The sequence below is a fragment of the Onychostoma macrolepis genome, chromosome 18, assembly GCF_012432095.1.
Source record: "Onychostoma macrolepis isolate SWU-2019 chromosome 18, ASM1243209v1, whole genome shotgun sequence".
NCBI classification, from domain to species: domain Eukaryota; kingdom Metazoa; phylum Chordata; class Actinopteri; order Cypriniformes; family Cyprinidae; genus Onychostoma; species Onychostoma macrolepis.
Window position 1 is genome coordinate 7,803,004 of NC_081172.1, and position 27,609 is coordinate 7,830,612.

General features: G+C 37.4%; 2 protein-coding genes across 10 annotated transcripts in view; one reads left to right on the top strand and one right to left on the bottom strand.

Moving 5' to 3' along the window:
• Positions 1-9,667, top strand: part of fgd4a (FYVE, RhoGEF and PH domain containing 4a) — a 47,013-nt gene extending 37,346 nt beyond the window's left edge. For all 8 annotated transcript variants that reach the window (XM_058750729.1, XM_058750731.1, XM_058750732.1 and 5 more), the window contains 13 exons: positions 2,156-2,245; positions 2,407-2,552; positions 2,640-2,796; positions 3,074-3,212; positions 3,292-3,350; positions 3,616-3,762; positions 3,853-4,025; positions 4,143-4,173; positions 4,262-4,342; positions 4,741-4,875; positions 4,958-5,104; positions 6,365-6,505; positions 6,595-9,667. In XM_058750729.1, the coding sequence (XP_058606712.1) occupies positions 2,156-2,245; positions 2,407-2,552; positions 2,640-2,796; positions 3,074-3,212; positions 3,292-3,350; positions 3,616-3,762; positions 3,853-4,025; positions 4,143-4,173; positions 4,262-4,342; positions 4,741-4,875; positions 4,958-5,104; positions 6,365-6,505; positions 6,595-6,846 (1,698 nt within the window). In that variant the 3' untranslated portion in view covers positions 6,847-9,667. The remainder of the gene's footprint in view (positions 1-2,155; positions 2,246-2,406; positions 2,553-2,639; positions 2,797-3,073; positions 3,213-3,291; positions 3,351-3,615; positions 3,763-3,852; positions 4,026-4,142; positions 4,174-4,261; positions 4,343-4,740; positions 4,876-4,957; positions 5,105-6,364; positions 6,506-6,594) is intronic.
• A 113-nt stretch (positions 9,668-9,780) lies between these two features.
• nup205 (nucleoporin 205) lies at positions 9,781-27,044 on the bottom strand. Of its 2 annotated transcripts, none has more exons than XM_058750728.1 (41): positions 26,894-27,044; positions 25,925-26,067; positions 25,594-25,765; positions 25,321-25,465; positions 24,814-24,973; positions 24,495-24,723; positions 24,174-24,338; positions 23,759-23,934; positions 23,430-23,546; positions 23,079-23,216; positions 22,689-22,839; positions 22,379-22,587; positions 21,697-21,879; positions 21,473-21,523; positions 21,022-21,231; positions 20,682-20,919; positions 19,350-19,539; positions 19,091-19,211; positions 18,929-19,007; positions 18,680-18,844; positions 18,466-18,590; positions 18,251-18,365; positions 17,603-17,752; positions 17,451-17,522; positions 17,190-17,347; positions 17,002-17,082; positions 16,607-16,798; positions 16,320-16,524; positions 16,100-16,198; positions 14,158-14,303; positions 13,764-14,077; positions 13,539-13,677; positions 12,869-12,995; positions 12,710-12,783; positions 12,367-12,498; positions 11,268-11,373; positions 11,031-11,188; positions 10,788-10,917; positions 10,547-10,651; positions 10,396-10,454; positions 9,781-10,121 (listed from the first exon to the last, which is right to left on the bottom strand). In XM_058750728.1, exons 1-41 carry the CDS (start codon positions 26,967-26,969, stop codon positions 9,969-9,971), a joined length of 5,958 nt encoding a protein of 1,985 aa, XP_058606711.1. In that variant the 5' UTR covers positions 26,970-27,044; the 3' UTR covers positions 9,781-9,968. The 2 variants fall into 2 exon arrangements, with proteins under 2 accessions (XP_058606711.1, XP_058606710.1); XM_058750727.1 differs by having other exon boundaries at positions 17,451-17,525.
• Positions 27,045-27,609: the final 565 nt, after the last annotated feature.

Consider the following 27,609-nt stretch of genomic DNA (forward strand, 5'->3'; position numbering starts at 1 on the left):
TTTCAGTTTTGTTTTGTTTTTTAAATCTCGTAGATGTAGATCAAGTAGACTGAAGTCTGATGACAAAATCTGTCATTATCATTACTTACGCACTCAAGGCCATTTTAGTTAGTTAGTATAGTCACGGCTAAAAGGCCACAATACAGCATAGCCTTGAGTGCATTATTGCTTTTTTAAAAACAGCTATATATTACCAAAATGAATTGTATTTAATGGCGTTCTTTCACTAGAAGATATCGTCTCCTGATGTTTACAATCAATAGCTTGGACGTGCTTGACTGAAGTGTATATTATGGTTTTAAAAACCTAAAAGCTTGTGTAGTCAATAATTAGTTTTGGAACTCTTTCAATGGCTCTTCCAGTGGCATTTAAAAAGCATCCCAGCATGCACCTCCTGAAGTTGGTTGAGGGAATGTTCAACGCTCGAATCTACACTAGAACAAGAATAAACTCAAATATAAGAGTTTCAGAATTGTTTTAACATTTTTGGTTACTATGTAGTTCCCATACTTGTATTATAGTTATATTCCCATTTGTATTATAGTTTTAAATATTTGAACATTAATTATAATGTTTTATTGTTTTAATTATTTATTATTATTATTAATATTATATTTGGTCACTATATAATGTGCTTGTTATTTTGTAGTTGTTGTTGTTGTTGTTATTATTATTATGGAATTATTTCATAGCTTTAATTATTTTAATAATAATTACATTTAGAAATTTTGATTTAGGAAATTGTTTTACATACTCATTTTATTATTATTAATATCTTTTTTTTTTTTTACATTTTTGGCCAGTACATAATTCACTTACTTCTGTATATCATAGTTTTAATTATTTTAATATTAATTAAAATGTTAATTTGATTATTGTATTTTTTAAAATTATAATAATATTATTTGTTTAACATTTTTTGGTCACTATATAATTTACATACTTCCATTTGTGTTATTTTATAGTTTTAATTATTTACATTAATTATAAATGTAAGACCAGGTTTTCTGTGAATGTGAACATGCGTGAAGCTTCAAAAACACAGACCTTCCATCCTCTGTCCACGCCAGTCCCTCTTTTATTGGATTAACTTGTTTCCTCTTATCCATCCTTTGATTTCCTGTCCTCTGAGGTACGTTTCGGCAATGAGCTTCTTTAGAATTGCAGTCATCTGTGCCAAAGGCTGGACGTATTGGAAGTTGAAGCTTGGTTTCTTTCATCAGCTAAGTGGTGGAGGGTGTCTGAAATAGTTCAAAGGTTATTTATGTGAGCTCTGATAAGAAGAGATAGGACACGTGTCTTTAAAGTGCTGACAGGCAGATAGCAGCACTGTTTGTGGGCAGTGTACATCAGGAAGTTGCTTTAACAGACCTCAGCGTGTACAGCGTGTGTTTGCCAATGGATGTTCACTCGTGCATGGGTGTGATAGTGAGAAAGAGGGGGGAAAAATGTTATGGAGAGGTGAGGAATGTAGGTGGAGTGGGAGTCAACCTCTGAATTGGTTTTGCCCTTGACCCTTCAGTTTCCCTTCAGCCCTGAGCTGAGCTGGGTCTCGCACCAAAGACACATCTGTAGTGTTATAATTCCCTCTCAGCAAATTCAACAAAAATGTGTTGTATAATTTAAATTAAAACGAGCCCAAAGCTCAGAACTTTAGACAATCTGAATTATTTGTAGTGCCTCAAGAAGAGCTGGCAGAGGAAAAATTTGAAAACAAACTTGTGTGAAGTAAAATATGAACTGAATAGAGGTCATATTCCACCCTAAAATTATAAGGGAAAAAAATATAATTTATATTTTGCTAAAAGACTTCATATTTATGGAATTGTGGCATTATTTTGTTTTCATTATTTATTATTTTCATATCATTATATAATTATTTATTTCATATTAAAATGGTAAAGTATTTAAATGAGTGTACGAATAAGTATTTGTAGTAATGCTTTTATACTGTTTGTTTTTAAAAATTGTAAAATATTTATGTACAATATATATGTTTTGTGTGTGTGTGTGTGTGTGTGTGTGTGTGTGTTAAATATGACATTATTCACCATCAAAGATCTTTAAACACCAACATTTGCATGAAGCAAATATATAAAAAATGATGTCGATTTGCATACAGTATTTATGTTCAAATTTAACTTTTTTTATTTAGGAAACTAATGAGCAGAAGCTCTACAAGATAGCAAATGAACTTCTGAAGACAGAGAAGGCTTATGTTGCACGACTCAACTTATTAGATAAGGTATGGGCTCATTTTGTTTTTCATAAAAGCGTTTTTTTGCATTTTCAAAGACTGACCAAACTCTTGCAAGGCCTTGAGTGGGAAAGCATTGTTGTTCAATCATAACGTTAAATATAGTAGTATGCACACTGACCATAAATCATCTAACTCTGGCCCTGCAGGTGTTTTATACCAAGCTGTTAGAAGAAGCAAGAAAAGACACGTTCCCCATGGATGTGGTGAAAAACATCTTTTCCAACATCTCTTCCATTAATACCTTCCACAGCCAGTTCCTTCTGCCTGACCTGGAAAAACGCATGGGAGAATGGTAAGACATTCACACTTTCTCTTCTCAGACATTGTTTGGTTTGATCGATAGGAATATGGTCGTAATGCTCTGAGATTTTTCCTCAAGGACGTCGACACCTCGCATTGGGGACATCCTACAGAAACTCACCCCCTTTCTGAAGATGTACGCTGAATATGTGAGGAACTTTGATCACGCCATGGATCTGCTGAAGCAATGGACGGACCGATCGCCTCCATTTAAAGCCATCATTCTGGAAATCCAGGTGAACATTGTTCAAGAGTAACAAACTGCAGTTTAAGACTATATACATCAGAGTCCTTTTCAATAGCCAGATTTTAAAACTCAAAATGATTTGAAAACAGAACATTTTTATTATTGATTAATAAGGATGTTTTAGTACTGATATAAGGGAGAACTACCACAGATCATTTCAAAATAGCCAAATTACGGCTGATTTAATCAGCCTGACTCTCTTTACTCTCATTGTTTTTGCCTTGTTTAGTGTTTGTAGATTCACGTGTCTGTGTTTGTGTGTTCAGAGTCAAGAAGTGTGTGGAAGTCTGACGCTGCAGCACCACATGTTGGAGCCCGTTCAGAGAGTGCCACGATACGAGATGCTGCTCAAAGACTATCTGAAGAAACTTCCTCAGGATCACACAGACCGGCGGGATGCTGAAAGTGAGTTCAGGAGTGAACAGATTCCTAAATCAGATGTTAAACATGACCTTTTCTAAATGTGAAATCTTTGTCTTTGCAGAGTCTTTAGAGATTATTGCCATGGCTGCCACTCATTCCAACACTGCCATTAGAAAAACAGTGAGTGTTCTTTATCTTGATTAAATATTCTCAGAAATGTTTTGACACCTCAAGTCAGGCTAAAACGATGAATTATTAAAGGGATAATTCACCTTCAGTTGGTCCCCATTGACTTGCAGTGTTTTTTCCTCCATACTATGGAAGTCAATGGGGACCAGCAAATTAAGTTTAAGTACTTTTCTCTTGAAATTGAATGGCAAGACCTACAGTATATTTAAGATTGTTTTGTTTTGTATTTCTCTTTATACTGTCTTCTGTCCCTTAGGAAAACCTTAAGAAATTGCTGGAGATTTATGAGATGCTGGGGGAGGAAGAGGACATTGTGAACCCTTCAAATGAGTTAATAAAAGAGGGTCATATTCTGAAACTAGCAGCAAGAAACACTTCAGCCATGGACAGATATCTCTTCCTGGTAAGTCTATGCTGGTGATCATTAATGAGTTATGATTATAGTAGCATTTGGAAATGTATTATTATAAATCTCTATTAACTTTTCCCACAGTTCAACAACATGCTGTTGTACTGCGTTCCAAAGTTCAGCTTGGTGGGACAGAAGTTTACGGTTCGCACACGTATCGGCATTGACGGCATGAAGGTGACGGAGACGTACAATGATGATTATCCTCACACCTTTCAGGTTTCTGGAAAGGAACGGACACTGGAGCTGCAGGCCAGGTACAGACCGGACCATCTGTGTTTGTGTTTATAATGCGTACTGTGTATTCTTCAATATTGGGTGTTTTTAATGGTTGTCTTAGGGTAAATGGTTTTAAAATTGTTGCCTTATTACAGCTCTGAACAGGATAAAGAAAGCTGGATTAAGGTAAAAATGTAATATCTACTGTTTTACCTGTTGATTATTATCAAGTCATTGAAAGTCCATTTTTAAAATTTCTTCATTTGTGTTTTAGGCATTCCAGGAAACGATACACATCTATCTCCAGAAAAATGAGACCTTTAAGTCAGCATTCAAAGATGTGGAGGAAGTAACGGTCAGTGTTATAGAACAGCATATTTAGAATATTGAATTATTTAAATAAACAATTAAATAACACATTAATAATTAAATTAAAATCATTATATTTTTCAGCTTTTAAAAACTGTTATTTATTCGTTTTTAAATTATTATTTAAATTAATTTAAAATTATTCCATTTTTTAAATAAATAATTCAATCAAAATGATTTATATCAATTTAGCCATTGTATCATGTCTCGATTCTATAATAAGTACTATATGGTAATGGCTATATGGAATGGTAATGCTAGTTTAAATCTTATTGTGTAAGTCTGAGGTTTATGTTTTTTGTGCACATAATGCAGGACTATAGAGTTATAGTAGTCCAGATTTGTTTGTTTTTATTGTTTAAACATGTCTATATTTCTGTGTAGGATCTCAAGATATCAGAACTGGGTAAAAGAGCCCCTCGCTGGATCCGAGACAATGAGGTGACCATGTGTATGAGGTGCAAAGAGGCCTTTAATGCCTTAACACGCAGGAGACATCACTGTCGGGCCTGTGGATACGTAAGCAGCAGCAAACCAAAAACATTCTGTTTTCACAGCTTTAAAGCACTTTTCATGAGCTGAAATGTCTATATACTTTCAGGTGGTCTGCGGGAAGTGCTCAGACTACAAAGCCCCTCTGGAATATGATGGGAATAGGATGAACAAGGTGTGCAAAGACTGTAAATCCATCCTGACTGGCCATATAGACAGTGAGGAGAGGGAGGGAAAGAAGAAGGGCATTCTAGAGGTGAGTTCAGGATCATGTGACCTGGGGTCAGAACTGCATTCTATAATGTATCAATTACCACACGCTGTACTGTCAGAAAAAAGGACATCATATAACCTTTATATATATATATATATATATACAGTTACGGAAGAAAATCCGACGTCCACGAACTGTTGTGGTGAATTCAGCAGCGGTAAGATCGGTCGGTAACACTTTATAATAACTTGCAGTAACCAGTCATTAACAAACATTCAGTAATGCTTAACAGATCAGAGTATGTATGAAAAAAAAATATATATACAAACTCAAATTTAATTTCTAACTAATTTACACGAACTAATGATCTGTTTAGCATCATGTAATGCAATATTGTTAATATTATTAATGAAGCTTATTATAAAGTGTTACCACTGGTGCCCTGATGTTTTAACGTTCTGGTTTGGTAACACTTTAGAAGAGGGAGCAAAGCTACAAAGCTGATTATGGGAATCATTTTTAAAATACATTTGTGAAGTAATAGATTTGCTTGTTTCCTGTTCTAAACTGTCATTTTGTGCATCATTGACTTTTGAGGAAGTGCTCTGGCTTATCACAAATACTGAAAAACTGAACCCTTTTTTTTTTACCTTCTTTTTGTTTTACTTTCAGTGAATGTCAGATTCATATTTCACCTCAAAATTACAATAAAAATATATTTTGCATAAATTAAATGAAGGCTTATTTTTACTGAATCCAGTTATTTTGCTTTTTAGTTTGAATTTATTAAATACTTCAATAATTAGGTCAGTAAAAAATTTAATTTTAATTTAATTTTAATTTTATTTAAGCAAATTATTCTTCTAGTTTTGAAATTGTACAGAAATAAGTTAAACTATGAAAATAATGAAAATATATTGTAAAAATTGTATGATATATGCTAATACTTCAAACCACACATGCGCATATATATACTGTGTGTGTATATATATATATATATATGTGTATATATATATGTGTATATATGTATGTTTGTTTGTTTGTATGTATGTATGTATGAGTGGTTTGAAGTGTGTGTGTGTGTGTGTATGTATATATATATATATATATATGTGTGTGTATGTGTACACTTGATATTCTTGAAAAAAAAAAAAAAAAACTTCATGTTGAAGTGAAATATGACCCAGACAGGCTTGACAGGCTTCTGCTTGACAGGCTTCATGAAATTCACGCTGTCATCTCACACAGGAGTTATGAAGCATTTACACTACAGTACTAAACTTCACTTCTTCTCCCTCACAGATTGAAGCTGCTCAGTTCTCGGGCAACAGTATCATGTGTGGCTTCCTGCAGTACTGCGAGAAGAACAAGCCCTGGCAGAAAGTCTGGTGTGTCATTCCTCAAAAAGAAGCTCTAGTTCTCTACTTGTACGGAGCACCTCAGGTCAGTGTGCTTTTATCTCACTGAACCGTCATATTTCTGTTCCTGCACAGCACTTCTCTTTACTAAACAAAGACTTAATGTCCTCACAGGATGTCAAGGCCCAGTCCACGATTCCTCTGCTCGGCTACCAGGTGGAGGACAGCCTGAGACCCACCGACCCTCCCGCGAGCTTCAGACTATCTCAGTCTAAATCAGTCCACAGCTTTGCAGCAGAAAGCGAGGAACTGAAACTGCGCTGGCTCAAAGTGATCCGTATGGCGGTGACGGGAGAGGTACCAGAATCGCCTGAAGAAAACCATTCTACAGAAATCACCCACGAGCCGAGCTCCAACGGCGTCTGAGCGAACAGAGCAAACTCTTGTTGAAGATTTTTTGTACTGACGTGGCAATGCTGTCGGTTGGGAAAGTGTTGACGCTACTGCTTGCTGCGCCATCACTTCTGGTCCAGTTGTCCTAAAGTTCCATTAGGATTTGAACACATCCAGAATATGGGGCTTTAAAGCACATGGATATCAGCTTGACCCTTGCCTGACAGAATTGAAGTTCACAAAGAATGCAAACGGGGCACATGTAAAGTGTACATGGAGGGAGGAACTAAGACATGCTATTCCATCTTCACACCATACTACAGCTGACGGAGCACTGTTTTAAGCCTAATGTAAAAAATGTACAATTCAGCACATTTACATGTCGTATGTATAGTATATTGAGGCAAAAAATCGTGTTGACAACATTGTAAAAAAAAAAAATGATTTGTATATGCAGGACAAGCGCTTTTCAAAAGACAAGATTGCGATTTGCTGCAAATATATATTGCATTCAGATGCAAAATGCTCTGCATGCAATAGAAACTCCTTCATTATGGCCAGCAGACATGTTGTGTTGTCATCGTTGTTGATCCTAGGTTGGGTTGCAGCGGTATACCAGTATAAGCGTACCGGGAATGCAGAAAAGTAAGGCTGAATAAAGCTTCACGTTACTTGTACCCTGATAGCACACTTACATCACTGCATTTACATCTGCAAGATGTATTTTTTTAGAGTGTTTACTCATCTGCAATACGTTTATTGGACGTTTCCTGTCAGATGTCGAAGAGACGTCTATTAGATGTCATTAAGATGTTTATGATTTAGAATGTATGTAGATGTCAGATGTTTGTACACAGCAGATGCTTTCCAGATCAAGTGATCTTTAACAGACATTTTGCAGACATATTTGTGTGCTATCTGGGTAGCGCCATTACCTACTTTTGATAAGAAACAAAGTCTTAGCTTTCAAATTCTGTCAATTTTAGCACAAAATCCAGATAATAAATGACGTTTTGGCGCTCTTTAATGCATGACAGATTGTGCAAATAAAGCGGTATAGCGCTGAGCGGGTGTGAAATTATCATTTTACCTTTACTACCATGAAATAAACATGAATGAACATCAGAAGTTATGTTGAAAGATTTAGAACATCTTGAAATGTTAGCTCTTAATCGCCCAATCAGCGTTTTATCCACGAAAAAAAGTCAATGAAACAGCTTGTGAATAACATGTGACATAACGTTACATTTACCTCAGGAAAGTTTGATAGTTAGCTAGAAGAAAGGACTTTGACCTGCTAATAATGATTTATGTTTTAAGTTTTTATGAAAACTTGCGTGCAATTTGAATGTTTTTTTGTTTTGTTTGAGTGAGTATAAATAGTCTTTGTCCTAATAACTATTTAATATTAGCAATGTTTCAAACGAGAGGGTTTTCATCTTTAATTTAAAGCATTATTTTGGCTAATTTTTACCTTGAGAATAACTGTTGTGCAGCTGAAATGGATTTGAAATCAAGTGTGGAAAACCGTAGGCCTACCGCGAAGCCATGACACGGTTATCATACCGTTAAAATGTCATTGCAACCCTCCTAGGACAATATTAACCAACTCTAACCAAGGATGCAGATGTAACATGTCGCTTTCGTGGGAATGTAATCAAGTGAGCTTCAACGCCACCTTCTGGTTTGCAGTGCCTCAGCACATCAGATATGAATCTTTTAAAAGATTCAAAAGTCTGCTGTACCTCGGATTAGTTCCCAAACCGAAACAACAGCAGTCTAGACAATGTGAATAATGTTCACTCACCATAAGCTGTTTCACTTTTTCTCATTTCAAAGCACATTCGAATCAAACATGAACAAAATTGTGGCTTTGGTGGCAGTAGCTCAGCAGTCTGAACTCAGACTTATTCCATTGAATTATCAGCTCTCTAATCATGGTAATAGATTCAGTATTTAGTGAAATAACTGGTTGTAAATCAAATCTGTGTAATAGTTTCTGTAATGGATCTTTTATTCGTAGACAGTCAGTTGACCAATGGGGACGGGTGTGAGGAGGTGGTTTTTTTCTGTATATCTACTGTGGGCAGCACAATCACCATTAGTAGGCCCGCTGGAGCAGGGACACATGTATATGTTCTTTACATACTGTAATTATAATTTTATTATTTAAAAATAATTTATAGTGGAAATGCATGATTTTACATAGCACACAATTACATTTTCAGTCTAGATTGGATCATTTATTCATCCCTTTGTATTTAAGAAACGAGCATGTTCATGTATTTCGTTAAAACTTATGTCTGCAGCCTAAAGCTGCATATTCTTAGCATTACTTAGCTTGTGAGTTACAGGCCTTCTTTCACACTCATTAATCTTGAGCTACATTTTTATTTGAAAAGAAACCACTATTTGGTTCAATGTTTCTGAGAAACGCTGTCATGTGGTAACAATGAACAATTCAAAAGCTATTTGACCTTGAAACATATCAGCTAAGAATTGTATGAGTTCACGGTCCATATTTTCTGAATGGGACATGCCTATGACATTTGTAGTTACGCACACATTTTTACAGGCAAACTATGGAAGCAACTGGGTTGGTGTATTAAATGTGAGTTTCTGTATTAAAACACGGATGTGTGCTCATTGTTGCCATATGAAACAATCCTTACTATGCGATCTGAATGTAGTCTGCTGGTTCTCACTCCCAGAATCTCTTCCACAGTAAACCTACATCAGCTCTCAAAAGTGAGACAGACTCTGTTTTATACATACAAATGAAACTGAAGATTACGCACTTTACTGTGTTCTATAAAGTGTACCTTGTAAAATAAAACAAGATTATTCTGCAATGGTTTTGTGCCTCTGTTCTTCACTGTACAAATCACCAGAAACAAAACAGCTTTATTTGCTCAAGTAACTATACTTACCAAAAAAAATTATAATAATACACAGAAACATCCATCATCTGTTTAGAAAACCATTTATTTACCACATTAGAAAAAGCAGAAATCCAAAACAGACATCTTCAGAGCAAGAAAATTTCATGTTGATTGATAGTATTCAAAACTGCACAAAAGCAATTATTTGCCACCTAATTCAATTCAAAAGTAATGTTTAACACTATTTGAGGGAATATACAGGTATGTGAGCGTTCAGCCTTTGGCGTGATGCACTAGGCCACGGATCCTGCGTGTCAGGGCTTGGATAAAGGTGTGACGGGAGCGGGTTTTGCTATACAGACCCTCCACCTCCAGCAGCTTCCTCTGTAACGGTTCATTGAAGCTGTTCGCCACGTCACTCTGCAACTACACACACACAGAGAAGCGTCAAAAACTAGACTTTTTTAATGTTTTTTAAAAAAAAAATAATAATCTCTTACGCTGACCAAGATTTTAAAATTGTAATTTATTCCTGTGATGGCAGAACTGAATTCTCAGCAGCCATTACTCCAGTCAAGTATCACATGATCCTTCAGAATTCAAACTTTTATCTATTGCATAAAAGTATTAATTTCTTTAAAAAAAAAAAAATCTGACCCCAAACAGTCAGCAATATAAAAAAGAACATGAAGCAAAGTACCTGTTCAAGATCTTGCTGGCTCACTCTTGACACGCTTAAACCTCTGCTGCCGCTAGGATCTACACAGAAAGCAATTAATGAGTCTCTCGTGCAGTTAAAAACAACCCAAATCTGACTGCGCTTTGAAGAAGGCTAGAAAGAGAGAGCTGACCTCTGTAACCTGGCAGAAGTGAGTCTTTGGGGTCGGTGGGGGTGCAGTACAGCAAGTAGAACTCTAGGTGGCGCCAAATCACAAACAAACATGTCTCAATGATATCTTCAGAGAAACGTCAAGGAAAAACACGCAACTGTTTCCAGCATTCAGACTGTAATTCTAAAAAAAACAACGTAATTTTGAAAAGCAAACAGGATCATCTCTTGATTTCTCAAGCAATCTTTGTGTGTTAGGATACAGGAGCAAAGGGCAAGAAGCTTGGCTCGGTTGTTGACCAGCTGGACGAGTCGGCGCTTGGCAAGCACGTTTCTCTGCACTGATGGGATCTTTTCCACTCCACCAGAACCAGACACCAGACCCTGGCACAGCTTTGCACATTAAAAGATACATTAAAGTTAAACATCCTACATTAGAACGTTTGAATCAAACAAACAGATTTTAGGCAGTACTACTGCTACGTTCTCTGTGTTGGCAGATATACCTCCTTCAGTTCCTCAGGGGGAAGCTGCTCCACTCGCTCCAGCTTGTTCAGGCTCTGTCTGTGGCTGTCGTGATATCGGAAGAATTCAGTGGCGCTGTTCTTCAGCAGGAGCAGAACCAATCCCAGACTGGGCACCCGCGCAGAGGGAACGGCCACATCTGATACAACATGATCATATACAGAGTTAGGTTACAGAAGCCAGACAGAGACGGGCGTTAGACGATCACAAAGACTGACCTGCTGGTTCGCTCGCTGACGGGCTGAACAGGCAGAGAGTGAACTGGGCTTCAGCTGAGCTCTGCAGCAGTAGCGTCTGGCAGTACTCCATAATATTGGCACAAATCTGAGAAATCACATGATACATATATCAGCGAAACATGGCTGAAATAAACTACTGGTGGTAACCAATATTGGTATAGGGACCAATTCCCACTATTAACTAGTTGCTTATTAGCATGCCTATTATTTACATTGGCTGTTTATTAGTACTTATAAAGCACATTTTCTGAATGACCATATTCTACATAAAACCTAAACTAAACAACTATCTTACTAACTATTAATAAGCAGCAATTTAAGAGTTTACAGAGGCAAAAGTCATAGTTAATGGTTTGATAATAGAGAGAATTGAATCTTAAAATAAAGTGTGACCAAACTACTCAATTTTTACCCAGATTTGTGCCCTGATTTGCAGTCTAGTGGTGTTGACAGTAGTTGCCAAAAATCGTTGCCTGTCTGCCAGGCTTGACAGACTTTTACAGAAAATCATAGTGTATGATGGGCACTTTGATTTTTAGTCTTGCACTCTTTTACCATGCAGCTGATCAAATATCAAATCAAATAATATGACCAGAGATCAAATATTTAATAATTTGAGCAATTTTAGACATGTTATTTTATCATTATAGATATATTATTATAGTTTTATTCATTGGTTTTTATTTTCTATTTATATCCGGATATAATTTTTTTATATTCATATACATTTTCATTGTAATTTAAAGGTAAAATTAAAGTTTAAAAAAAAGTATATTTTTGTCAGTTTTAGTATTTTTTGTTTTCTTAAATATGCCTATAGTTCTTATTCATTTTTATTTCAGTTTTAGTTAATTTCATACTCGTACTAGAAAATGACAAATGATGTTTTTGCAACTAGCTGAACATTTTATTTTTTTTTTATATTCTCTTTAATATTTATTCAATATTTAATATATATTTTCAAGGAACAACGTTTATGGTTTTAGTTTTAATTTTATAACACATTATTGTATTTGTCAGGCATCTCCAAGCAGATTTAAAAAGTGATGTAGTGTTTTCCAGCTAAAGATAGTAACACCTGTTGCATGGCAACCTCCATTTCCTCTCTCTTTTCTGCAAGGTCACCAGGGGAGACGGTCTCCTCAATCTGCTTCAGGTAGCGAGCGCGATCGGTTCCCACCAGGCGCACCAGCAGAGACAACGATTGACGCTGAAGGAGGGAGATCACTCATTTTGTAAATGTCATACATTAACTTATATTTACAGAATTTCAGCTTTTAAACTGCAATCAACAGTACTGATGTCATCATAATTAACTGTGATTAGTCTGATGTCTTGCATTTAACTATTTATAGTCACATAAGCATTCTTTTCTTCTTTTTAAAAATAAGCTTTTGAATACTTTTTTTTCTATATTTTACCTGGAATCTGCCAATGTGTCCCTGTAATTCCATAAGGGCGGCACTGTTGATTTCCTGTCCCATCTCCAGAGCTCCTGAAAGATAAAAAAATTGAGATCCACAGCATTAGTCATCAGTGTATCAGTGTATAAAGCATTTGAGCAGCTATGGTGTCTGTACCTGGCAGTGCGGTCTTGCTGATGATGGCAGTGAGGAGAGAGAGCTCCTGTAGAGCGCCCATACTCATGTCCTGACCATGCAGGATGGACTGAATGACATCCGAGTGAACAATGAGCCACTGCAGCACCTACAAATCAACACACACAGATTACTTCCCTTCAACTGTACGCTGTTGATTTTCAAAATCTATTGATTTTATTTTTTTATTTAGACAAAAGTAATAAAACTTAAAACTTTCATTTTTTTTTGTTTTTTTTTTTGTTCATGAAATATTTCACTTTTTTAAAAATTGTAAAAAATATTTTAAAAAGTTGACAAGTCACAAAGATTTTTTTGCCATCACATAAATAAGTTACATTTTAAAATATATTCAAATAGAAAATAATTACTTTCAATTGTAGAAATATTTCACAATAATTATGTATTTTTGATCACAAGTACACAAGAGACTCCTTTCGAAAAAAAAAAAATGTCGCTGACCCCAAAACAATAGTGTAAATAAACTTTCTTTACCTATGTCCCAATACTGACATACTTAAGTATGCAGTAAGATGTAGCACTACAAGTATGTACTTTCTTCATAACTAGCTAAACTCGTTTAGTATATATAGCAGATTTGTGAATTTGGATTCAGTCTGTTTCAAAGGAAACATTGTATGTATGTTTGTACCTGTACCGCCCCCTGCTGGTGCTGCGTGGTGGTGGAGGTCAAGATGACCTGCATCAGTCTGAGAGTAGGCAGCAGGATCTGTCTGTATCGCTCTAGAGGACTAGGAATAAACCCTGATGGATCTCTCTGCCCAAACACTCTGGAAGAGAGATATGGAGAGTGAGATGACACGACAGTGAGAGATTTTTCTTCATCTTTATTTACCATCTAGATCACAGTACAGACCTGAGTGCATCATTTTGAGGGAGCATGTGAAACACCTGACACTCCACCAGCTGACCGACCAGCCCACAGCGCAGGAGCTCCATTGCACCCTGTGCTGTCTTAGCCACACGGGTCAGCAACGCCATTTTGGACTCGTAGATGTAGAGTGGTTTGAGCAATGGAGGCTGAGGTGTGAGCAGAGTTTGCAGGGCGGCATCGTCCTGTCTCAAGCTCTCAACCAGCACACGCAGGTACCCGCTGTTACACAGGTACACCAGCCACTGGCACTGTCTGTCTATAGACAACACCCGGTCCAACACGGCCAGAGCCAGCATCTGGAAAAATATGATGCCCTCGATTCAATAACTAATTTTTCAATGACTCAGTAAGATGAAGTTGACTTGTTTGCTCTTACCCTGCCAATCTCATGGCCGTCACAAGCGTCTCTGCACACCACCTCCATGAGCGCAGTGCCGTAGCTCTCGATGATAGCCAGGTTCTCTCTCTGCAGCTTGGAGAAACAATCTTCAGGGGCAGTCAAACGCTCCCACATGGAGGTACCTGTAAATTCAGTATTAGAATATTTGCATATTATTTTTATGTTATGTTATATAATTTCAACAGTATTTAAAGCCTACATGCTTTTCATAGGCAGATATGTTGTGAACAATCACTCCTTAAAAGAGTCTCCTTACATAAGTCTCCAAAATAAATCAAACAAAAGACAGTGAGTATATTAAAATTAATTAATTTATATTATTTAATTTTCAAACATTTTAATAATTTTTTAAATAAATATAATTGTTATAAATGATACAATAATGTAATACACACACAGATATATACACATACACATACACATATACATATATATATATATATATATATATATATATATATATATATATGATTAAAAATTATATTCACTCAAATTAGTGAAGTATTATTATACATTCTGGGATACAGCTATGAAATATATCTGCACTTTTAATTTTATATATAAATAAAATATATATAAAATGTGTATTAGATTTTCAGATATTTACTATATGTATTTTAATTAGGGCTGTCAATCGATTAAAATATTTAAATCGCATGACTGTCATGAGTTAACTCGCGGTTAATTTTTATTTTTACTAAATATACCTTAAATTAATACTTTTCAACTTTTTAATACTCTAATCAACATGGGCATGGACAAATATGGATACTTTATGCAAATGTATGTTTATTATTATTGAAACCATAGTCAACATAGAGCATGAGGACTGGACATGCTTCAAAGGTCATAGATGTTTTTCAAATAACTTGTTCATGTCTATTAGACACATGAAAAAAGAAATTCCAGGTTCCCATTACTTCTCTTTCTTTGCACTGAGCAATTTACTGACACAAACCTGTTTACATTTTTGCATGACAGGGCAGCTCACTTCTTCTGAACAAGCAAAATGTACATTTATTATTTATTTTTACATTTGTTTGCCTCTCTGTGCCACATACTGTATTTTGATGCAGCTAAACTCTCAATAAAACTGTTTTCATTGATATATTTTACTGTTTCTGTTGTCAGACAACGAAATGAATATGAAATAGTGATTGAAACGCGACCCCTTAAGATTACATAACCAGCTCTCCTTTCCAAGATGTTAATCTGCACAAAAATCCTGATAATCGAGCTGTCGTCTGATGAAATCAAATACACAAGATAAAGACAATAGCTGTGATGTGATTTCGGCTATACTTGCATGTCAAATTAGAGAAGCAACATAATATCTGTGTTTAACTGAAAGCGTTGCTCCTCTCCGCAGCTCGCTGAACAGAGCTGATGGAGAGAGAGAGAGAGAGAGAGAGAGAAGTGTGCGCGTGCTGGGAAAGCAAGACCTTGCGCTCGCGTGGCAGTAACAGCGAGTCTAAAGAAACTAAATAAGGTTTGGGCGCTTTCTTGAAGGGAAAAAAAGTATGCAATGTCGCTAAGTTGGCAACACTGTGCATCTCCATTTCTCCAGCAACGGGCTAGGCCACGGGTCAAACAGAAAATGTGCGCTGCGTTAATCATGCGTTAATAAAATTTATTAGTGCTGTTAAAATTTATAAGTGCCGTTAAAATGATTTTGCATTAACACGTTAACTTTGACACCCCTAATTTTAATCCTAAACATTATATGCAATCAAATAGTAAAATATTATTAAACATTCTAGGATATATCCATGAAAGGTATGAGCAATGTTGGCAAAACCTTTCTAAAATTAGATTGCAAAATGAAGGCTTAAAATTCCCAAAATGCTGTCTAGGAAAGTATGTGTATGTGAATAAAATAACATTTTGCCCTTGCTTTGTCATAACCGTATTTCTATACCTGTCTGGAGTGTCTCTGGCTCCTCAGGTTTCTGGGCGATTTGCAAGTAATAGAGCAGAGCGCCATAAAGGTGAGCCCGTAGACGCTGGAATCCTCCACCTTGATGTAAACAAACACCAGGGAGTAAAACAAGAAGCTTAACCATTTAGCCTCTAACATGGTGGAATTAATTTACCTGGGTTAGCTGATTAGTCAACCCTGAAAATGCAACCCTTCTAACCTGTGCACAAGATAAAATCCAGTAGCTTCCTTAGGATGAGGTGGAGGGCGGAGTTAGCGATTGAAGCAAATCCTGATCCAGATCCACCCTCTGGCCCCGCCCCCTGCTGCTCAGACAGCACCGATTGGCTGAGTTGTGCTGTTAATGTGAAGACTGCCCCAGCTACAATTGGCATTAATTCACCAGCAGCATCTTCTGATAACACCTAGACGAAAGAGAGAAGCAAGTCAAACTGCTGTTCCTCGTTGAAATAAAAGCATCTTCCTCCTCCTCATAAGTTTTCCTGCCTTGTCGTGCAGATCCAGCAGCAGGTCTCTGATGATCAGCTGGCGCTGGTCGGCTGGGATGAGCTCTGAAGGACAGGCCGTGAGGATGGTCTCCACCAGACTCCTCCAGCTCTGCAGAGCGTGACGCTTGGCACTGAGACTACACCGCACGCGGTTCCTCTCCACCACCTGCTGCAGGATTGAGTTCACCTCCTGATAACAAAAAGACAATCAGCACCAGGAAACACATTTTTGTAAATTAGTATATATTGCATAAAATTGTTATGAATAGTTTAAACTGCAAAGCCAAAGTAAACTTATATATATATATATATATATATCCACAATCAAAACAATCAGCACCATGAAAAAAAAAAATTGTAATGCTTGCCTGCAAATATCAGAGACACACTCACCTCCAACAGCAGTGGTCTTTGCCCAATGGCCGCCATGCCCTGCAGTGCATTGATCTCTGCAACTAAAACTCGATGGAGCAACTAAAAACATGATGAAACCATGAAAATATTAATTGTATATTCTTATAATAAATAAATGACAATATAAGGTCTAACGAATGCAGGAGAACAGTGAGCCATCCTCATACCTTGACGTTGCAGACCGTGTGTCCCTGCTCATTGACGTGTTCACAGTTGGTGATGACCTGTTCAATCTGAGCACGCTCAAAGAAGTCCAGCTGCAGAAGCTCCGGGGCCTCCTGACTGAAGTCTATGGCATCCAAAACACTCAGCAGCCTCCTGCGTACTAAAAGAGCAATGGATGATTAACTAATTATATTCAAAATCAGATGGCTCCTTTCTATCTAAAGCGTCAGAACAGACTGCAACGTAACCAGACATTCTCTTACCTTTGGAGACGGTGCCAAAATGCAGAAAACCACTGACTGATCTACTCTCCTCTTCCATGCCTGTCTCTCCATCTGCTACAAAACAGATTCAATTGCATTTACTTCAATGTGGCTGGCTGGTCATCGTGAGGAAATCTGGGTGTGTGTATTACCGGCATGTAATGTGTGTGGCTGGTCATCGAGGAGGAGGTTGAGCAGTCTCTGTGTGTGAGAGCGCTGACGGTTCAGTGAGGTCACTCTGAGCTCAATGGCTGCAGTCTTCATCAGCCAGGACATCTGAGACAGAGCAGCGATCTCATTCTCTGTGGGACATAAAGACGGAATCAATCAGAGGGATCCTAATTTGCATGCTATCCTTCCTAAATAGTATGTGAAATTATGATTAGTGCGTTGCAAATCAGATGCAAATCACACACAATATCAGTATGGATATTACACTAACATTTAAAAGTCTGGAATTTCTTCTTTTTTTTTTGGGTGATTATAGTTGTTCTAGTTGTGTGTGTCTTATGTCCACCAAGGCTGCATTTATTTGGTCAAAAATACAGTAAAAACTTTAATATTGTGTGAAATATAAGTATAATTTAAAATAAGCATTTTCTATTTTAATATATTTTAAAATGTATTTATTCTTGTAATGGCAAAGCTGAATTTTCAGAGGCCATCACTCTTCAGTGTCACTGATCTTTCAGAAAACGTTCTAATATGCTGATCTGCGGCTTCAGAAACATCTCCCACTAGATGTTATGGACACACTAGTCTGTAAAACTCAAAACAAAGAGCGCAGACAGGCAGCATACCTGGTAGAACGAAAGGCAGGTGCTGCAGATGAGAGAACAGGAAGTCCTGACTGGTCCTGAGGTAACGCATGGTGGGCCCAGAAGTGTCAGGACAGGCACACAGCTGATAGATCACCTGGTATGTACACAAACACACACAGAGACACAAAATAAATACTTTAACATGACAAAGGGCATCACAATGTCTGAATATAAATTAGTTAAACTGTGTGTACCTGGTAACAGAGTTCAGCTAGTTGAGGGGCCTGTTTGGTGAGTACAGGTCCAGTGCGCCACTCGCTGCCCCTCTGGAGCAGACTGAGGATCGCATGCAGGCAGCTCCGTGGACAGCCAAGAACACCTTATTGACATATAGACCAAACTGTTTCAGGCATAGCATGGTACAAATAAGAGTCCTAAATCTGATTTTGAGTCAAGCTGAGATCTTACCTGGGTCCTGCAGGTTAGTGGAGGAAACTGGCTTCTTCACTTCATAGCCCAGCAGATACAAGCCCAGATTGGGGCCCTTTAACTCCAGAGAGGTGATCAGAAGGTTCAGGATGTGGATCTTGGTTTCATGACGAATCCTGGCCGCCCGTTTCTCAGGGTCTGAGTCTGAACAAAGAGAAAAATTATTCGTAAATGCTGCTTTAAACCATTTATAGATGATATTTGGCCATGCTCAGGATAAGGACTCACCATCTGCGGGTACTCCCTCCTGAGCTTCCTCACTGTCCAGACACTCCACAAAACCAGCCATCAACTTCTCACTCACCGTCTGCTCATTACAAAACAGTTTTTTTCATATTTAAAGCAACCCCAATTAATTGTATTAACAATAGACAATGTGAGGTCTCTTACCTGATCATGTGTGAAGTCTCCAACCAGTCTGGCCTGGATGTTTGGATAGCGTGCGATACGGCGCAGAATCTTGGCACTCTGGAAAGCAGCATCAGGGTTCGAGCTGCTGTGGTACAGGTACCTGTGAAGGCCAAACAAGTCAAATCAGCCCATGTATTGCTTAATCAGACACACAAAGCATTCCTGACATGATTTGGGGGGAAATGATTTTGCTGAGAACAATATATGGCAGATTTGTATATATAAGGAAGAAGGAGACCTGGCAATGTTGGTGATGTGATCAGCCCGTCTGCTCTGAGCACTGACACCCTGCAGGAGCTGTTCCACAGGAGAGACAAGTAGCGATATCTGACTTTCTCTTAGCAGATCCATAAAGGTCACCTCCTTCTGCAGAGCCAGCTCCAACAAACACAGACAGTGTAGCACTGCCGACTCCAACTGCTTTTTACCTACAATAACGGCACCAGCATAATGTAATCAACAAATACACACAAACTGATCCATATCCAGAAATGTATCATTCAGCATTTAGTCTCAATTAATTTGCCAAAAAATGATATTACATATAAAGTTAATAACTAAATAATAATAAAAATAATTACATTAACTTAAAAGCCAAACAGAAACGTCAAACAATTATAAATACATACACTACCATTCAAATGTTTAATATTTTTGAAAGAAGTCTCTTATGCTTATCAAGGCTGCATTTATTTGTTCAAACATACAGTAAAAACACTAATAATATTACATGTAATAATATTATTACAATTTAAAATGACTGTTTTCTTTTTAATATATTTTAAATGTAATTTATTTCTGTGATGCAAAGCTGAATTTACAGCATCATTACTCCAGTCTTCAGTGTCACATGATCCTTCAGAAATCATTCTAATATGCTGATCTGCAGCTCAAGAAACACTTCCTATTAATAGCTAATTAATATTTTTGTGCTACATTTTTTCAGGATTCTATGATGAATATAAAGTTCAAAAGAACAATTTATTTGAAATAGAAATCTTTTGTAACATGAAAAAATTCTTTACTGTCACTTTTAATCAATTTCATGCTCCCTAAATAAACAAAAGTATTAATATTAATAATAAGATTTTTTTTTCTTAAACTTAATGACCTCAAGCTTGTGAACAGTAGTTTGTTTTCATATATTAAATAGTGATATAACAGTTTCATATTGGTTATATGGTAATGGTCAATATTGGATATATATCAGCCAATATTTTTACATTTAGATTACCTTTGCCATCATCTAACACTGACTTAAATGCAACCGTTAAAATCCAAAATAATTCAACCTTAAAATAATCACCCATTTTTCACACTATAAATTATAATATTTTGATTTTATTTTTAAACAAAAATAGTATTTTTATTAGTATTAGTTTATTTTTTGTACAAAATAGTACAGAATTATCAGCTTATCGGTATCTGCCACATTTTCAATATATCCCTAACAACTGATCCATTTAGCATTATATACTGTTTTAAAGAATTTTAATGAGAGTTGTTTTAAAAGTTTCAATAACAAATAAAACAGGATAAAAAAAATACAGAGCAGGCCTCTCATACTGACCAGGAAAGGGGGCGTAGGTGTCTAGCTGGCGAGCACCCTCCTCCAGCAGGCTGAGGCAGAGAGAGAGGGTGGGCGAGTCATTCAGCAGGTGGAACATTAGACTGTGTCCCGGGGGCTTATGGGCCGGCACTTGCTCTCCCTGAAGTTCCACTATTTCTATCAGGAAGTCTGCTGGCTGCGGCTCATATTCTCTCAGAAGTTTGTGAAACACCTCTAGCACTGCCTCAGCAACCTCCCACTACAGACAGTAAAATAAAAACAGTCAATAAAGATGCACAACCATAAATGGAGGCGAGACTGAGATAAGAAACATGTTAAAGTCTAACAGGCCCCAGCAAACCTTTTCTGCTGGCCGCCGGTAGGCACGTGTGGGGAAGGCCAGAAACACAGAGTCACGCAGGAAGTCAAGATAAGGCTGAAAGCCTGGTGCACGCAGTCCTGCTCCAAGATTCACTGGAAGTGCACTCTCTACCAGAGTGCTGATCAGATGACAAAAGGCCCTTGTGAGAGGATACTCCTCACAGCTCGATTCAATCTCATTCAGCTCCACCTGTTAGAGAAAAATTAAATTAGTGCCAAAATAAAAGGACATATATGCTCTATATATACAAATAATCACAGCAAATATAGAGCTTTAAAAATAACAATAAAATTTATAACAATTATTTTTTTATTAAATCTTCACAAAAATAAAAATTACAATTGTTTTCAGAAAAATCACAAAGACTTTTTCTCCCCTAAATCATGCAGCCCTAACACCACCAGTATATGCAACAAGAAACACAGTTAACCTCAATCCCAGCAGCCTGTCTCTGACCAGGGACTTTCACTGTCTGCAGGATCTGAGAGGGAAAAGTACAACAATGATCAATAACATATTAAAGTCAGATCAACTGAAAATGCACATAAGTGGGAAATCCACACTGTTTCTATTGAAGTTAGTACAGAATTAAATTTCAACATTGCTCTTCTATTGTAGGTCAGTTTGGCATTATAGGATGAAGTTTTAGTCAACCTGTGTGTACTCCAGTGATTGCCAGAGGGAGGCAGCGATCTCAGGAGATTTGCCAAAGGCAGCAAGAACATGCAATATTTGAGCTTTCAGCACAGGCTGAACGCTGCACTGCAGCAATCCCAGCATCACCACCACAGGCGTCCATTGAGGGTGTTCACAAAGAGCCAGACGCGCATTCTCACTCTGAAAAATATAAGGACATATTTGAACACTGATATACTAAAAGCAATTTCATCTCCTTGATGATGTGATGTGGGCTGACCATTAGCACTGGTTCCCTTATTTGATTCTGACTCACAAATTATGATTCATATTCAATTCGATTTAATGTTGATTCATTTCGGAATATTTCAATTTCAATGTTTTTTTTTTGCTTTGAAATGAAAGTGAAACAGGCCAATCATTTTCATAAACTAATCTTCAGATGGTGACACCATCAGGAAGAGAGGTATGCTACAAATAATACTTAGTCAAAATGTTCACTCATCTACAAAAAATGTATTAATAAATTAACTGGTCGATATCTAGAAAGCAGGGTGAGTGATAGCCAATATAATATTGATGTACAATAAAGCTTAATGAAATGTATACTTGCTGAAATTAAAAGACTTATTTTACACATTTCAATTTAGAATTGAAACTGTTCAATCAGTCATTATATTGTGATGTTTGTGTTCTATACCCAGGTGATGATAGTGGTAAGCAGCTGCAGGAACGCTGTGAGGCCTTCTAGCTCTCTCTGAGTGATGCCTCTGATGGGTGGGTGGCGGTACTGTGTGCTGTCGGCACTGGGCACATCTCGTCGCAGGTTCTCATGGTAGAGCATGAGAGAATGGAAAAAGTGCTCCCATGACACAACACTGCCCGACACTCCAGCCTGCCGGTTCTCTCCTTAAACAGTCATATAAACAAACTTATATGGTAGTGCACACGACTCTTACCACAGCACTCATATCACACCATTCTCTTTTAAGATCTGAGGGTGTAGTTACCGTGTGGAGCTCCATTGGTTTTAAGCAGACTAAAGCAGTAGTGGGAACACTGAGGACCATTAGCAAGCCCTTTCAGCATACGCAAGTAAGGGATGTAGAGAGTAGCAGGGAGCAGATCACCCATCTGACGCACAAACTTGGAGAGAACCACCTGAGGTAACATACACAAATATACACTGGAATTTGACACTTTATTCAAAGCAGTGGTGATGAATAATAGCCTGTGGAGTTGAATACAAGTAATGTTTCATTAACCAAGCCACATAGTTAATAACCATTTCACATAACCCTTTAAATGTATTTAGTAAGTGTATATTGTAGGATGAGCACTTTTTTCTATAAAAATACATTTTTAACAAGGTTTAGAAAGAATGAGGTTTCTTCTCGCACCTGTTTGTGAGGGGGTCTTTGGAGAGGTACTCCAAGAAAAGATCCAGTGAGTGAAGTGTGTTGAAGAGACTCTGATGGACACCAGAACTCCAGGGCCAGCTCAAGTTCAAATGGATCTTTACTGTAAAATTCTCCAATCTGAAACAAAAAAACAAAACACACACACCATTCTTCAGCATTAATTACAACATTTTAAAAGTGCTGTTGAGTGACAACGCTATAACCTATTAACATGAATAACATGAATTAAATTTTAGGAGCAATATGTGAAGATGCAAGTCATTTCCTGGCTTTACAGAGATTTTCAATGATAATGTCTGTAGTATGTGATAAATGTAAAGGGAAGCTCACAAGTATCATGAGGTGGTCCAGGTCCTTGCGTAGAGATGATGGCGGCTCGCTGCCCATCTGCAGAGCCATGTGGATCAGCCGAGCGTCCTCATCGGCACGGTTACGCAACTGCTTCACCTACAAATAACACTCTTCACTTAACTTATCTCCATATACACTCAGTAACATTATTATAATCTTTTACAGAGAAATAAGGATGAATTTAATCAATCAAAAGTGAGAGTAAAGTCATTTATAATGTTACAAAAGATTTCTATTTCAAATAAATGCTGTTCTTTTGAACTTTCTATTCATCAAAAAATCCTGAAAAAAAGCAGTTCTTCTCGCACCTTCATTGGCATAAGAGCCAGGAAATCTGTAATGAGGGAATGCAGTCGGCGGGTGTAGAATTCTTCTTGGCTGAAGCCATCGCTTCCTAGGATGCCCTCTGTCAGGAAGAGGAAGACACCTCCCAACAGCGCCTGGTCTGCCAGAGCCTCATCTGCCTCGGTGAACTCCACCAGAGCTGAAAAGAAAATGAACAAAAATAGGAGAGATTATAAAGTCATAAAAAAAAAAAGTCATTTTACACATTTTCATGCATTTCCGGGGTTTAGCTGCTATTTGCATCTACTATAACAAACTATTGTATATACAGCATACAGAAATCATGCAAAGACAGTACTTAGTTATGACGCATCCTGAGAGCTAAAATAAAATTGATTTTGAAATTAACAATAGCCTGAGCTATGAAAGGCAAGATACCTGCGCCCTGCGGAAGCTGTGACACGGCCCTCAGAGACAGAGCCCAGGCCAGCTGCACCACTGCCTGCAGTCCAGGAAGCTTCCAGGCCTGACCCTCCACCAGCCGACTGTGCACCGCTGCCACATACTGCTTCTCCGTCAGTAGAGGCAAGGCCTGGAGCAAGTCTAATGAACACACAAAAAAAGGGTTTGTGAAAACAGTATTTCCTACTCAACTAGGAAATAAACAACCTATATTTTCTATTAATCATACTTATATGAGTGTGGATCATAATAAAGCATTTACAGCTACCAAAGATGGTCACAATAAAGCATGAATACCTTCTCTATCCTCTGTTCCTTGCTCCAGAAAACTAACATCCAGGCAATAAAGCAACGCCATGACTAAAGCAAGGTTAACGCTATCCAATGAGCCATCAGCTTCGGCTGTCACCGTCTCCAAGTGACCGATGAGGGTCAGAGTGTCCTCTTTGCTTAGAGGTGACTGGCATGTCCATGCAAACAAACACTCTGCTAGTGACTGTCGGCACTCTTTGATGAGGTCGGATACCTGTGACATATGAATAACAGTTACACTAAATTGTCCATTTATATAATTGGCATATGTATAATGATCATCAATTCGCACAGGATGCTTTACCTCTTTTCTGTGTTTCTCATTGCCAAGGCCCCGCTCTTTCTGAAGCCTCTCCAACTCACGGGTCACACTGATATCTGAGATCAAGTTCAAGATTTGTTTGGTTAAACCCTGAGCCATCAGCTCATCTGTGAACCGTGTAGTGAGATTCACCAATTCAGGACTACAAGGAAAGAAAACATAACACCAAAGAATTACATTAAAAATCCACAAATCTTAGACAATAACACAAAAGATTGTTTTTTTTAACCTTTTACATGTTTTTACATCATTTACATCATCAACTTTTTACATGTCTTGAAAAAGGTGGTTGCTAACAACTACAGAGGCAGTCAAGGATTTCAATTTAGATTACATGTGGTCTATAAAATAGCTTGCAGGTTCAAATTTCCATTATCCTGGGAGTTGTCGAAGTGTGCAATCAATAATCTTGGATAAAATGTTTCCTAAAAAGGAAAGAAGCATGGGAGAATGAGCTAGATCTTGTTGCATGAAGGAAAAGCAACAAACCTCAAGTCGAGCGTGAAAGTCTTCCCGTGTCTGGACTGGATGAGCGACCGGAGGGAGTTGGCCACACAGCGTTTGCCATCCCAGTAAAGGAGCACAGTTACCAGGCCTCGAGTCAGACCGGGGAAGTGAGGCTGCTGATGCTCTCCTACAAACATAAAGATCACATTATTGCATAGTAAATTTACTGCAATGATACAGTATGAAGGATACAGTATGAATGTGCAATTCATTAGTATGTAGTAGTATGTGTATGTGTATGTGCAGTGTGTGTACCTGCCAACAGCAGTTCAAGGGCAGCTAGTTCTCCCAGGTCAAATAGGTCACTAAGGATGAAGGCTTCTGAGATAAGCTGCTCAGGAAGTAGTCGTACACCCTGCTGGCCCTGAATAGCAATGCCTTCTGTGCTGGCTTTCCGTACCTTCTCTCTCTGTTCTGCACTCTTCATCTGTTTTGCAAAAAAATATATATATATACACCGTATTTTACAACAAAGAATGCATTTTGAAACTCTGAACCATTTTACAAGTAATACACCAAACTTAATTACAGTACAATTACAGTTTTCTACATGTAATATTTTGAATCTATAGAAAGTGAAACCTACTGGGTTTTTGAAGAGGGTGAGGAAGGAGGGTTTGTGTTTCTTCAACTGCAGATCTAAAAGATGAACACTTTCTGACTGTCGTCTCCATATGGCCCCCTCTACAGCTTCCCAGAGCTCCTTCAGTGGGCCCCACAGACTGGCTCCTGCAAACAGATTCACAATATGTCACAAAATATTTATATAATAAATTATGTCTGTATACACATTACCAATCGGAAAGTAGTGTGGTGGGCTGTTTTAAACTACATGGTTAAATCTGAATTGGTAATTCCTGTTTAATTTGTAATAATAATTTGTAGTCACAAAATGTCTTTAGTGCAACTTTTTTTGAGTTGAAATGTGGTGACTGATTATTGCATGATCGTTAACACAGTAGGCTGTCAAAACATACATATGAAGCATGGATATCAACATTCACTGAGAATCATTAGGCTAAGTACAATCGACAGTACATGATGACTGGGAGTAAAAAAATTTAAAAAAAATGCTAAATAGATGTAATGCCGCAAAAAAAGACTAGTAACTATATAATAAAACCACCTTAGACTTCATTTTTAAATGAGCATTTTAAACTTAAATGACACATCTTGGCCTTTTTCTTAACCTTATTTACAAGTAAAGACCGTCTTCATAAGGTAGTCTTAAGAGACATTAATGTTTCAAATAAACTGCTCTGTCTAGTCACACAGACATGATGGTCTAACCGCAATATTTTCTATAATAATAATAATAATAATAATATTAACAATAGCAATATTGTGGATAGATAATAATGAACGTAGTGTGACGCATATATAGCTACACACTTTAAGCATATTTACTAATGAAGGTAACGTGGAGAGCTGACTAAGTATTTGTACTTTAAATCTGTTGAATTACATTAGTTTAAATGGCTAGTGCATTATTGAATACTCTGTACTGTAGAAAAACATGAAGTATGTTTAAAACATAGAATATATCAATTAATACCTGAATTTACCGCCATCTGCGTCGCCATGTCTGAAGCGTGACAGGGCTGCCCCGAACTTCGCCGGTGTGAAAACATAACTTTCGGTTTCTTTTGTAAAACGTTTATTTTAAATTCACATTTTTTTATTTATATTATTTATTTCTTTGTTGAGTTTTTTTGACAACGTGGTTTTGTTGTGTTATCGGGCAAAGCATAATAACTTCTAAACATAATAGAAATAGAAGGGTAGAATTGCGGTCGGCATGAAATCAATTACTGAAATAAGCGAGGAATTAAGTGGACCGATGGTTGTAAATAATTAGTCAGAAACAACTGGACTAAACAATATATTTTTATTTTATAATATTTATACTCTTATTCACTGTATTGTTATTTCCGACTACCGCCTCATCAGCGGCAACCTTCTCACATGGTACGTGTTACTTTTTTCATCGCTTCTAAAAGCAGACTAATCACAGTTACTTGTGTTTAAAGGCTTGTGGCGTTTCATAAAATCATTTTAGAGGGTCCTCGGTCATGCTTGTACTTGTATGACGGAGGCGCCGATTCCGGAATTTATTACAAATAAACGATTATAACGTTAGTAAACATATGTCATCAATAAGACCAAAAACGGCCCAAGACTTAAATGCGACTCAATGGACGATTTTGTTTTCTGAGCCGCCAAGCGCAATAGCGCCCCCTGGAGAAGGAGCCAGAGCCGGGAAATTAGGAG